We start from the raw sequence: 14635 nt of genomic DNA, 5'->3' as shown, positions 1-14635 counted from the left end.
TAATTTCCAATTTTCAAAAATGCACATGTCCCCAAATGTGGTACTCATATTGTACACATATTGGGGGTGTTGTGTGACAGCGACATATACCAGGAGCTGTAAATTCATACCTAAAGTATGTGTGTGGGGAAAAATACTCACAAAAAAAACTACTGAAAATTTTTAACAAAGGCTGATGGTAAAATGTGTGCATACAAAGAGTTAAAATACCAGCATTTGAAATACCACTGGGTGTGCCTAGTTTTCAAAAATATATGGTTTGATGGGGTAAATTGCATTGGCCGGCTTCAGAAATATCCCAAGTAGCACATGAGTGCAGAGTGACCAGATTTAGAAAAAATGGTTTTGAAATGGCAAAACGCTACCTGTATTTTTTGCCCCATAACGTGCAGAAAAAAGCAAAAAAACATAAACATTGGGGATTTCTAAACTCAGGCCAAAATAGTAGGATCGATTTTAGCAGGTTTTTCATTAGCTTTCGCAGATGGGTAAAAGATTTTTCTCTTTTTTTTTCACCATATTTTATACTTTTTTCCTTTTTTTTTTTTTTTTTTTTTTTTTTTTTAGTAAATATGATAAAATTAAAATAATGAAAGTTCTTGTCCTGAACAAAACAAACTACATAGAACTATAATATATAAATGGGAAAGAAGAAAAATACAGCTAAACATGAGTACTGTTTTTTTTTTTTCCTTTGAAAATAAAATCCGCCATTGTCACGAAGGGGTTAAAAGAACTAAAACCCTTTATTTTCTTGCAAGGATAAGGGTTGGCTTTACCCCAGTCACTGACGTTTGTAATAAGAATTGTTTTGTGAATGTGATGCCTGAGAGCAACTGTCGACCACCTCCAAACATGAGATGGCGTATTTCTGGGAGTGAAATAATGTTGATAAGCACGTTCGTGCGACCGTTGCCTTTCTCGATAAGCGGACTGCAGGCTCCCAGATGTTTTTGGTGAAATCTTTTTTATGAGTACATTTCTGAAAGATGTTGCTCCTCCTCCAGACCTGTCAGCAAGCGTTTATATCGAGACCGGTCGTGCTGGCTTTCCTTTACATAAATGACATTGGGCTGGTAACACTGCAGCACATAGGATAACGAACCCTCTGAAAATACTTTTGGAATGTTTTTGTTTTGTTTTTAAACCATGGAATGAGGTAGACGGTGCTGTAAGAGAATTCTTCAAGGGACGGAGTTTTGAAGCTTTTTTTTTTTTTTTTTTTCCTGTTTTGAATCTTCTGTCGGAGACAATGTCGAAGCCAATAAACAAGCATTTGCAAAGACACTTTCCCGGAATCATGTTGACGGATAGATTTAAATGTCTTGGTACTGAAAAAATTTCTTCAAACCTTAAAAACTTGGACTGTTTTACACCAGTGCTTTGTCACTGTAAGGTTGCCTGTAATAACAGCACAGTTTCATTAATGTTTGGATGTAAGGTGGGTAAACCAATTGATTTGTCAATGTTAAAAACCTTGTCAATGCTGGAATATCCCTTATGTATGCAGAACAAGACTTGATGTGCAGGGATTAAAGTGTTGTGACATGTTTTATAAATTGTTAGTGACATGTATTCTGTAACTACATATATTGCAGTATTATAATAATTCAATTATTTTTATTGCATATATCATATTCTATTGCAGTGTTCAATACAACCTTGAAATTCAAATACCTTATGTATGTTCAATTATGATTTCCCTTTTCCATGATTGATATATAGACATATTATATATTGCTTTTTTTTCAGGACAAGTGGGACTTTCATTTGAAACATTTAATACATATCGCTACAATTTTATATTAGTGCTTGTTAGTGGCTAAACAAAGAGATATAAGCTTGTTCAGCAGCATCCCTTTAAATATTGAAACAACACATGAGACGATTAGTGCACCCTTAATAAAATACCAAAACTGTACAAAACTATACAAATTATATCTGTGGGAGTATGAAGTAAGTTGACTTTCAGTGCGACATTCTTTTTGTCTGCAGAGAGCCCTTGGTGATGTTGTGGTCACCTCATTGGTGTCTGCAAGTATTTTATTTCTATCAGTGCTTCTCCCTGTTCTTACTCTGTGCTCCACTGTATCTAATCACACAGTGTTTAGAAAGGAGGGTTCTGTAGCCCTGCATTCCTGATTGCAATATGCAAGATCAGCCAGCAGGGGTCATCATCTACTTCTCGGAGCAATGCTTTCGGCAGTGAAAGTTTGGGCATTCAGCTCTTGCTGAAAGGAGAGATTCCAAGCTGTCGGTAAGAATGTCCTCTTGGCCCTTGTTTTGAGGAGGGACGTGCTACTACACCCATAGTGTCTTATTTAGAGCTGAAACTTATAAAACCATTACAAGCAATTTTATTTAATTTTTTTTTTTTTTTTTGCTTGTATTACAAAATATTTAGTACAACCTACACAGTTAGGAAGGAGTTATATTAAATGGTTATTTCCCTTGAATATAAACACTGGCCATAAACGTATTATTTGATCACAGAATAAGATTAAAACCTTTTCGGACCAGTTTTGGTACCATTTAGCCAACCTCTATACAGTAAGCAAAACCTATTTAATTGTGTTTATAAATGTAAGCATGAGCTAATGTGTATACCATTGTTAAGTGCATCTTAATTAACTTTTTTCCTCCTCTCCATAAGCATTTCTTCCCATTTAAGTTATCGCCTATTAAGTTGGTTCTGTCAGCCTGGGTAAGGGGTGGATGATGAGAAGAGAGAGAACTTGAGGGCTGGCAATTGATTAGGTAATACTTCCCCTGCTGCAGGGTGCCTCGTACTAAAGCTTCCATGAGGTTAAAGGGGAAATAATTTTTCTAAGCATTAAAAAGTGTTCTATATGGTAATTTAGTTTTAGTACTGGGGAAACGCTGGTTCTTTCATTTTGTTCCAATAAATGTCCAGACCTAGACCATCGACACTCGTGTGATACTTTGGACGACTTTCCTGAGCTGACTGTTTGTCAATGCTAACGAAGCTATGCCCTTCCGATGAAATTCTTTCCTCCGCAAACAAGGCAGTGTGATAAGGAGTTGGTCATAATGTCTTCTGACTGTGCTTTCTAAGCCCATTCTACACGAGAAGCACCCGACCTCCTTATCATACTGCTTTGTGGTCAACCATAAAATGACCCAATCTTTATCACCCAGTCAGATACTCTGACCATTGTAAGGTTAGAGGAACGGACTTCATTAGCAGTGCCATAAGGAAGCGGCTCAGTGTGGTGTAAGAGCAAGTAAAGTCCCTCAAAATTTCATGACTGACAAGAAAGACTGCCTCCAGGTCTGCAGACCAGGGAAATTTATTGGAACAAAATAAGTTGTCTTCTTCAGTGATGATCTTTCATTACAGTATACAACATTGTGTTTTATGCTCAGGGTGTTTATTTCTTTGGGGCTTCCATTTTAGTATTCTAAAGTTAATTTACCATAAGTAGCACACAAACCTCAAATCTTTGTTTTCAACCCTGTGTGTGTGCATTTCCTAACGCCTTCTGGTAGTAAGTGTGAAACAGTAGCTGAAAAGTAGCTTTACCTCTTGCCAACGTCCCCCTTCTCTCGCAATGTGTAAAGGCCAAAACATATTTGGTGCTGGTACTCTTAGTCCAATATAAATGGAATTTAAAATGTTATTAAGCACCTTTTTCTTAGTTTCCCTTTACTCTCTTGAATGTTTGCTGTTCGTAAGGTTGTGTTTTTTTTGTTTATTAGAATATTACTTGATCTCTGCACATGCTCTTATTTCTTGACATCTCACTACATAAAATTTGTAGTTAAGCTTTGACATGATGTTGATACAACATAAACAAACCCGTGATTGTTGCCTTTGGATATGAAAGCCATGCAACCGTCCAAATCATATCCCTGATCTGCTGAAGGATTACTAATGCTGCCAAGTTGATGACATAGATGTTTTTTCCTCTCTAAATTGTACATTTTTAGAATTCTAATTGGAGATTGTTAAATGAGATGGTTTTTTCATGTGTCAACCCCTCAATATTTCCTCGACTTACCATATTTCAGTGCTTGCCACGACATATCTGTCTACAGCAAACATGTGAATGGGGGATGTATCGGAGAGCGGTGTGTGCTGAAAATGTTATCTGAAATACTTGTTTATAAGTTTCTGTAATAAAATTAAAAATGTTAGCCTTGCTATTTTCTTCTTCCAGCCGTTGGAGTAGTAGTGTTTTACTGATTTTTTTTTTTTTTTTTTTTTTATTTTTTTTTTCTGTCCGTGAAGAGTCGTATATAATTTTAAAAAACGTTGCTTGTTCTGCTGCGCGTGCTTGGTCACTGGTGGTGATGGTCATGCTCTCCCAGCGTCTTCTCTGGCCGCCTGGTTGAGGATTGAACCCAGCAGGGATTTGCATGTGCCAGTATAACGCTAGACTGCTGAGTTTTATTTTTCATGTATGTGATGCAGGTCTTAAATGTTCTTTAATATATTACATGTTTCCCCCCCCCCCCCCCATAGAAATATCGGTTCCAAGATGATGATCTCCCATCGCAAGAGCCCATCTCTCCACACATCCTAAATGAGGAAAGAAGTCCAGAATTAGTTCAGGTCTCTGAGAAGAATATCTCCCAGATAGAAAATATCCATGGACTTGTGTCACATTCGCACATTTCTCCCATAAAAGTAAGTATTTCCATGTCTACTCCTTCAAAACTGTAAGTACTATAACACCTGTTAAGAAACAATCGTGGTCAAGGTGTTAAGATATCATGCGTAGGTTTAAGGAACACCGTTTTAGTCATTGTTTTACTAACAATCCTGGTAAACCTAGGATTTTTTCCCCCCTCATGACAAGTCTTCTTAGTGTTTCTCTGAAACTAGGGAATAAGTGTCTTTCTGAAACTACGCAGAACCATAGCATAGCTCTTAATACATACTGACAAATGTTTCATTGCTTTTTTTTTTTTATGGCCAATACATTATTGTTGGACACGAATTATACACAGAAATTTTTCGATGACCTAGCTTATATAAGTTCTCTACTAGTAAGGTAATAATTATATTAATCGTCCTTAAATTTTCTTGATCTTTGCAAGAAAGTTTGCCCCATATGTTTTCCAGTTAGAGCCCCCTCAGGCCAGATCTTGTTCCTAAGCACATTTATCTAACTCTCGGTTTGACTAAAAACCCACTGGCTTTATTCTACATTACAATGCGTATGTAATGCGATTTTGGCCCCCAGCAAAAAGAACGTTATACGGCTGTAAAACAGCACTTTATTGAAAAACACAGCTAACTTCAAAAGTGATGGCGTATTTTACAAATGTAGTTGTGGAATATTTTGATTATATATAAATTTCCCTTTAATGTTTGATTCAGCCTTTAATCTAAGTCCCCAGCTATTATGCTATTCTCTGATGATTAGTAAGCAGCCCACTCAGTGCTTAAATTTCAGAAACATCTCCTGTGGCATTTCTTTTCTTACCCCCCCCCCCCCCATGCTTTTAAATTAGTCTGGCATCTTGTCAGTGGAGCAGGCCATAAAATACTGGCCCTTTGAAATACATGAGCCTTATGACCTAAGGCATATCCTTCTGTATCCCATAGCTTCAGTATTTTTTTAGAAAATGGTTTCAGCACAAAACTAAAAAAAAAAAAAATACTGTCCTCTGACATCTTATTTATTTTTTTGTGTAATGATAGGATGCTGTGAAAGCTTTTGCCACAGGCCAAATGACTGGGAACCTAGATGATTAACGTTTAGTGGTCCAACCAGTTTAGGGGAATTTTTCATTTGCATTTGATTCTTTATTAGCTTATTTTCTTCTAGTTAGTCAATTGTTTTAGTTTAAGCAAATCTGATTCTGCTGATGTAATTGAATAGGGATTTGTATTGTTGCATGTTGTGTGGTTTTTTTTTTTTGTTTTGTTTTTTTTTTGTGGTTTTTTTTTTATGCACACAGGTAATCCCTAATTAAAACATATATATATATATATATATATATATATATATATATATATATATATATATAATTTATTTATTTTTTCAATTATGGAATTTTTATAAATATGCTTAAAATGTAACAAATTACAGAATATTACAGATATATTCATGGTTTTATATTTTTCCTTCTATAATATAATTAACTTTTTATATAGTATAGTAACAAGTCCCTTTTTATCTTAAAACACGTCCTTCTAGTAAGTAATAGGGCTCTGGAACACCATATTTCTGGTAAACTGTGTCCTTAATTTGAAAGTGAACAAAAGAAATGGCCTTAAAAATATAAAATAAAAGCCTTGCTCCCAATTGGAGCCATCTCTGCCTGACCCAGCTAGGCCAGTCCCTGGAAGCCATCCACAGACAGGACACACAGGTCCGAGCAGGTAGTGCCCCACTTAACACTTCTTCTTTTAGGGCCTCTCGTTACCCTGGGAAATCTTCCCTCAACTGTCTCCCTGATTGTGAGGTTGCAGGAAGTTTAACTGTCCATGTCCTGTGGTCTTTGTGAAATCCAGGACAGAATCCAGTCTGCAACACTGGAGTTGGAGCATTAGCCCATCCTGCTCTCCACATGCTCCACTCCAGGAATCCATACATTTGATCTGTGTACAAAATTACCCTATATATCTATAGGGCTTGACAAACTACAGGTGCCAGGTCTTCATGGCGACAAGAAATTTCCCCCCTGGAGCCTAGTGTTTTGCAGGGAAATGCTGGGTTAACTTAGAAAAGTATGTGCAGTGGGGTCTCCCAAAGCCAGCAGAAATGCAACCAGATCCTGCTTTCCATTGCACACATGCGCAATACTCTACTCCAACCAGTTCTAAGCAGGCTAATCCCCCTGCACACACATGCATGTGGATTTATTTATTGTTACTTTTTAGCAGCCAAAACCGGTGCAAAAATGAAACTGGGTGGTGGTGGGGGGGAGTATAGCGTGCTTTTTTTTAAGGCATATCGGAGTTCTTCCAGAATCCCTTAGTCTGCATTCTTTATTGATGGGGCTGGATAAGGCACAAAGCTATTTCTAAAAGAATATCTCCAAAACTATTGATTAAAATATACAAGATACAGAATTTTCTAAAAGTACAGGTCCACTTTTAGTGCCATGGTTTTCAGTGAACCTTTTCATTAAATTCTGCCTAATCCTTTTGATGTGAAAACTAAAACAATATATTAACTCCCTATATAGTTACAGGGTTGAATGGTATTGTACTGTCGGTAAGGTAACACTAGGTGGCAGCAAAGATTTGTTTTTAAATTACAATGCTTTATGGTAAAACGTAAATGACAAACTGTTAATGTGACCATAACGATCTAACAGCCATCAATTTGGCTGTTTTGTGTCTCTAACTCTTTGATTGTGATTAAGCCATGACATTAAGCAGAATAGCATCAATCATGGAAATATTTACACAGGAATTTTTAGGTGGTGGTGCGCTCAGCGAAGTAAAGTGTATTTGCTTCACTGATCACCTAATTTCAGCAGAACAAGCAGAAAGCAATGAACAATCAAGGAAGGCAGACAAGCAGTGTTGCTGCTGGAGAATTCAAATGCATTTTCCCCAAGCAGTCAAGTTCAGGTTTGAAACCGTAAACCCCCTAAACATTGAAGCACCTTTAAACACTGAGAGGTCATTGAGACAGCTCTGTAAAGTGTTTCAAAGGGTAAACAAAACTACATGACTTCCTTTAAACAAAATACAATGGGGGGGGCACTTTTCAACCCAAGTTCATTAACGGTGACCCCTTACATTTTACGCGTTTGGCTTTTGGTCCTCTAGATTTGTTAATGAGTTTTTTACTTTGCTGGCCAACTACGCAGAGGTGCATTACATCCCTAAAATCTGTGAGAATTGCTAGGAATGTCCATAAAAACAAGGTTATCCGGGGACCGTTAACAGCGAGAAGTTGACTTGAGGTAACATTCCCAACATTTTAGTATTGCAAAAAAATATGGTTCTTACTGTATTAAATATGCACCATGACAGCCCACCCTGGAGATTTTCTTCTGCAAGCAAGTATTACGCCAGTTCTGCACAAGGCAGGCATGGTTACTCATATGTTTATTGTCATGCTGAAGCTTTGCAAATGCATAGGGTGTCAGACCCAGGTGCCTGCGGGTGTATAAACCAGTAAATGAATGCAGGCTGTGCACTGTAGGACAGTAAAGCAAGAATTATTATATAGATATCTACATATACACATGTGTGTATCCATGTATACGTTATACACTTTAAGTAGTGTAGAAATGTGACTGTCTAGAAGTTAACATTATTGTTAAAATAGATTTTAAAGTAATATTGATTTTAATATTGAAATACCCCTAATTTAAAGATTCAGATGCATCTTATCATTGAAACAATACGGTGTTTTTCAATTTAAGGCATGTATTAAAACAGATTGGCTGCTAACTTGAGATTCAAATCCTGTGCTTTTATTTGGTCACTAAATATCCATGTAATGACGGGTTAGTAGAAAAAGGGGTATTTGTATGACTTCAACAAACTAATGCTGTGTGAAAATTGTTGAAATTTGAATTTGACTGATAGTCGCTGGGTCAAATTCCTACATTTAAATGGCATTCCGTCTCCGAGCATATAAACCACTGTATGTTGTGTCAGGCCAGTTTCACTACATACACATTAATACATGAACATTATCAAGGTAAAATAAAATCGACTGGCTTCCTTAATGCTTGATGTAAAACCTGTGTCTTGAACGAACAGCTTTCAACCTTCACTATATTTATTGCTTTTCTTTGTTCCTCTATAGAGCCTTGCATTATTTATAGAGTCCTGCTCCTTTTTAATATTTCATTTCATCACCTTGCATGCTGGCAAGGCCATTGTTCTGTTTAGCAATGCTCTTTGTTTATGTTGACTAGATATGATTTGAAGTGAAACCTGGTGTTTTCTTTCCTTAATCTGCCATGATTTGTTTGTCCAATATCGCCACTGTAGCTCACCGTTCCAAAATAATCACTGCATTGCATTTTGTAACCTGCCACAATTACAAACACCAATTCAGTGCATGTTATATGCCGGCAAAACATGAGTTACCCGATGGCATGTGAGCCTACCGCTTGTCCTGTAGATTCAGCTCCCAACGAGGGTGGGAAAATAAGCCCACTGAGGTAAGCTCCTTGCTTTCAGTAGAGGCAACAAGGGTAGTAGTTAGATGAAGAACTCCAATAACTTAAGCATACCTTCACCAATTGGCCTGCAGTAATGCACCGGAGTCCGTTGAAAGTAGAGGTCATTGTGTATTTAACATGAAAATAGGGCTGGATTGCTTCTTTGAGTGCCGACCACATATCTCATGCATGATGGCACATCAATGTTCCTCTATCTATGAGGGACATGGAACAAAAAGTAGCCTAGTGGACACTGCCTATCCGCTCCTGAGCTAACCGGCAGCTATCTTACCTCGAGTCTTGGAAGGCTTGCTTGCGTTCCACCTAATGAGGGAAGCCTTGCATTTATGGTTTAAATATAAAGAGGCTTCCTCTAGACAGGTGTAGAGATCTGGCCTGCCCCTCATCTAGTAGAGTACATGAATACATCTGTTAATGCTTCTTATGCAACACATAGCACCTCTGGTCATCGTGTTTTGGTTTGGGCATGTCTTTAATCCATTTTTAGTTATTTCATTGTTTTGTCTCTCCTTGGAGATATTAACCCCTTCAATCCCAGGGGTTTTTGGTACCTCAAAGCCCAGAGCAATTTTGCCATTTTTGGGGTATGTCGGTTTAGCGATGATTCTCTTTTCCTGTGAATAGTGTACCCATGTAAACTATATGTTGTTTTTTCAAGGAGAGATAAAGCTTTCGTTTGATACCATACTTGGATGATTTTTTTTTTTTTATTATATATATTTTAATTTATTTAATATTTTTTAAATGAATTAACTTTTTTTTTTTTCTGCTTTTCTCTTTCAGGACGGGAGGGGGAGTGAGAGAGATGGTTTCTCACTGCCCTCCCCGCGATCCCCCTGCACGGATCACACTGATCCCTATGCAGGTCCTCACAGACCTGCATAGAGATCGCAGCATCTCTGTGCCTCATCGGAGAGCAGGATATCCCCGCAGGGGATATCCTGTCCTCCGATGACCTTCCGGGTTACGTCAGCAGTTGCAAACGCGCGATCGGGCACTTTCAACCGTAACAGCTTACCGGCTTTCATGCCGGAAGCTGTTATGGGAGATCGGGCAGCAGAAAGCCGGCGATGCCGGCTTCTGCTGCCAGGGGGGAGTCCAGGCTGTCAAACGACAGCCTGGTCTCCCGTGCAGCGGCAGGGATGTGTCCCTGACGCTGCACGAAGGGCTGGACGTACCGGGACGTCCATAGGGCTTTCTTTTGTGGGCGTTTTTTGGACGTCCCGGTACGTCTATAGGGGATTGAAGGGGTTAAAGGCAATCACATTTTAGCTTGCAAAGTTTTTGTTGTCCTTCTCCTGACTACGTGTTTGTTTTTACAGCCAGGACGGTTAGCCATTAACAGGAATATAATAGCCTGCGCTTTCAAAGCCTTTTTAAAATTTAAATATATTGAACGCCTTATAAGTAGTACTCAACTTGCAAGTACCTATTGATCTTGAACATTACTGCCTTGTCTTAATGTTTATAAGGTGAAGATTTATTAAAGTTGTATGCGCATTCTCGTTAATTCAGTTGCATTTCAGATTTTACAGACTCTGATGTCTTTTTTGCCAGCAATTATATTTGTTTTTAATGTTCTAAAGATAGGATAAGTTTTGTTTTTTTTTGTTTTTATTTTATTTCGGTACTGCAGCTAGTTAGTTTCAGTAACTTTCATTTTGCATTATGTGGACGTGCTGTTGCTAGGAAACCCACGTTCGTATTGTGGCAATGAAGGTCTTGTACATCGTTGCCGTTATCTGTTGTGGTGATAAAGCACTGAAAGACCATAGGAGCTGTGAACAACTTTTGAAGGCTATTTAACAAGTAACTGGATAATTTTAAGAATTAAAATACCTTTTAAAAATAAGTTCAATAAATAAAATGAATTTAGATGTAATTATGCTTCATGGTAAAGAATACATAATGGATTTTTATTACTTTCAAATATTTTTCTTTTTGTATGGTACCTGCAATGCGTTGGAGTTTAAAGATGCTGTCCCACCTACTTTGTAGAATTTTATACTTTTCCTATTAGAAACATTTTTACTATTGAATATCCTAAGCACTGCCAAAAATGCAGATCTGTTGTTGTTTTTTTTTTTTTTCTTCTAATCATTTATTAAAAAGGCAAATCTGCTTTACTTACTTAATTACCACATTGGGAAAAAAGTAGCTGTGATTATTCTGGTTTTTAACTCGGGAGGGGGGGAGAAGGATTTGCACCTAAATATAGCACATTCTTAAAGGAAAGTAAAACCCAAGTTTATATTGTGAGAAATGCCCTTGTGACTGAAATAAAAGTAAATATGAAGTCCGTTAGGCAAGTGGAAGTGTTAATATATTGCCAATTGTACATCTGACAGCTGTAATTAGATCAGAGGAGTCTGGTGATCCTCATGTCCGCTTCTGATCCTACTCGTGTTCCTGCCAACGTAGAAGATGGTATTTCATTCAACTCGAACAGTTGCCTCCGAACAGACAAGACTTTTGGGAATAAATCCCCAAAATGAAAATTTTTGATACACCTGTCCTCCTTTATTGTGAAGCTCTTTAAGGTGGTTTATAAGCCTCTTAGCAGCAAGGCTAAATGTCTGTACTACAAAATGTAAGGTCTGAATGCTGCCGTAGCTGCGCGTTATTGGCATGGTCTGTACCTCCTAAGAGTGTGCTTAAAATTCATGTGTCATGAACAATATGTATCCATTAAACCTAGAGGAAAAAAATATAAAATCCTTTACATTGAGCATATGCTGCAGCTAGTGGGGTCTCATTAGACTCCACAGCACTGCTCTCTTATCCTTTGCCACCTGTAGAGTTTTTATAAAAGCTCTTTGCACAACCTCACACGGTTTCTTTGGCTTTTTGGCCTGAGTACCATTGTGCTGGGTAGACGCTGGCAGCGCAAGAGAGGAAGGCATTTGGGAGAATGTCCGTGTGTGTACATGCACAGTGTTTTTTTTTTGGTGCCGCCTGCCAAGTATGTATACAGCAGCCCTTGGGGAAAGTGAATGAGTGATGCTTGCCAAAATGATGCATTGGGGAAAAAAAACCTGGGTTTCATTGTTAAATTTTAAATTCTGAGTTGGTGTGTACCCATTTTTACCGGGGGTGCAAGTCTAATAAATGTAAAACTTTTCCGTGGCACCCTTCCGACTCCTTATATGAACACTTTAATTCCCCGTTCCTGATTGCTGTGGTAAAAAGGATCCTGTTATGTTTTCTTGTTTTTCTTGCCGCCGCATTTATGTTGGAGAGAACGCCCTTAAAATGGATTGACTCCCATTAGGTTCTTCTTTCTAAAAGCAAAATGCTTAACAACTGTAGAAAAAAAAATCAATGCTAATGTAACCATTCCTGGAATCTTTTTTTCCTCTCTTCTAATAAGAAAGCTTACCGAGTGGGTTTTGTTGCTGTTTAATTGAAAGCATTTCTAACGAATTTGTCTGCAAAAGATCTGTTTTAAAGTATACGTTCCCTCTTCTGTTCACTTTGTATGTATAATTTATGTTAGCCCTGAGAATGTCGTTGGCTTTTTCCACAGGCAGTGATTGAAACTTGGTAATTTGCGATGTAGCCCTTCCCCACATGCATGTGCATTAAATCTGGCATCCCCAGTGGGTCTCCGCAGTCAAATGCTTCTAGCGTCCTACCTGCTAATCGACCTCACTTCCTGGCTTCGCTCTGCCTGGTTATCAGCTAACAAAAGAAGCAGCTGCCTTTGATCCCTGCAGACCAAATCATGGGGAGGAGAAGCCAGTGGGATTGCTATTTCCCCCAGATTGTGTGCTCGCTGCAGCAGTGAGTGCTAGCTTCTGAGGCATGTAAACAGGTATAGTGAAGCGCACAGGGGGGGGGAAACAATGAGCACGGCGAGGCTCCGGGATCTTTGCTCGCCCATTCGGATGCAATGCTGCTGTAATTCTATCTGCAGTTCTTGCTGATCCTTCAGCACTCAGCAGCTGGTAGAGGAGTAAAGACTGCCTGGCAACCACCTGCAGATCTGCAGAGATGAATTACATTTTCGGAAACAACACACTCCTCTACTCCCGCGCCAATCGAGGAGGAAATACTAGCTCCAGTCATAGCTCCGTAGGCCCAAAGCAGAAGCCCTGGGCCAAAAAGGGTTCCGCAGAGGAGCTTAGAGCCGAGCCTGAGCCTTCTCGGTGGCAGCAGATAGTGGCTTTTTTTACTCGCAGACATGGCTTTATTGACTGTATCTCAGTATCCGCCAGCTCCACCCAGGTAACTAACCACTTGTTGGAAATCTCTCTTCGTTCTAACGAATGTGTGTGTATTTAAATTTATTACTGATGAATAGTAATCCTTTGTGTTCAAGGTGGATGGCCGTTATGTGTTTGAAAGTTTTTATATGTTATTAAGTATTGTATGAATAAATGAGGCGTGTGTTGTATATCGTTTAATATTATAAATGTGAGCTACGTTTGGCTGAGGATTAAATTCCTGATTTCCTAAATGGCCTGTGTTCCAATCCCCTTAATAGGATGAGCTCTCCGAATGTAATTTGTAATTAATGCCTTTATAATATGCTTTTCATTGGTGTCCAATAGAAAGTAACCAATTCACAGGAAAACACATCTTGGAAACGAATAGGCATTACAAATCAAAAGGGCTTTTCTGAACAGACACATGAATTTAGTTGTTGTTGTACGCTAAATTGACATGGTTTTAAAAATACCTACTTCAGTGTCCTAAATCGGCTTCCATGGAGACGGAAATGATATTTTCCGTCTCTGCACAAACCTAGAATGTCTTTTTTTTTTTTTTTTTTTTTTTCTTTTTTTCTGCATATTCATGTTTAACCCCATCATGGCTGGGATGTCTGGTTGTCTCTCCAAGGCTCGGTAAATGTGCAAGGAACTGATGTCACGCTGGGTTATGGGAGACATAAGAGACACGAGCAGCTAGAAAATCCCAATTGACTGCAGAAAACGTTTGGAAAACATAGGCTGTTGTGGAAAAAAGAAAATACACAGCTAAGAACAAATTTCCTCTTGGGGAAAAAAAATAGTGTTTAAATGAAATGTTTAAACATGAATGAGAGACGGGAGCCATAGTATATCTGTATCGGGGGCTATTGCTTGCCACAGCCTTTCAAGGATCTTTTTATGACTGGCAAAGGTCACGAACAATTGTTTGTCCTTCTCGATAAATATTTGCTTTATAGTTTTAACCCCTTGCTTGTAAAGCCACCTGCTAATGTATTGTTTAATGGGATTGTTCATTTGGTGACACGCTGGGCCGACTGGGATACTTTGTATTTACCCTGTTCGGTTACAACGTTTGTCTTTTGTGAAAACTATACCCCAAATTATTGCACAGTTGAAGTAAAACTGGTGCATTTTTAATGTCTTATTACTTTGCCCGTTTTTGTTTTTCGGTGCCCGTTTTAAAGGTGGAATGAATACCTGTTCTATTGTAATAGGACCTGCAGAGTCTCTGAATGAACACTGAGGGGCTTTGTACCGGATTAAATTCTCTTTATTTATTGATGGGAACTAAT

The 14635-nt window shown here is 38.4% G+C and overlaps 1 protein-coding gene across 19 annotated transcripts in view; it reads left to right on the top strand.

Moving 5' to 3' along the window:
- DLG1 (discs large MAGUK scaffold protein 1) overlaps positions 1–14635 on the top strand; it is a 72452-nt gene that overhangs the window by 16429 nt on the left and 41388 nt on the right. For 14 of the 19 annotated variants that reach the window (XM_089498502.1, XM_089498501.1, XM_089498499.1 and 11 more), the window contains exon 4: positions 4487–4651. In XM_089498502.1, the coding sequence (XP_089354628.1) occupies positions 4487–4651 (165 nt within the window). Of the gene's footprint in view, positions 1–4461; positions 4652–13122; positions 13357–14635 lie in introns of those variants that run through there. The other 5 variants (XM_089498506.1, XM_089498505.1, XM_089498504.1 and 2 more) reach the window with 2 other exon arrangements.

This window comes from Sceloporus occidentalis, unplaced genomic scaffold (assembly GCF_023333645.1).
Source record: "Sceloporus occidentalis isolate IW3139 unplaced genomic scaffold, rSceOcc1.0.p SCAF_121, whole genome shotgun sequence".
Lineage (NCBI taxonomy): Eukaryota > Metazoa > Chordata > Lepidosauria > Squamata > Phrynosomatidae > Sceloporus > Sceloporus occidentalis.
Note: the sequence above shows the minus strand (reverse complement) of the source record. Positions and strands in the feature narration are given on the sequence as shown.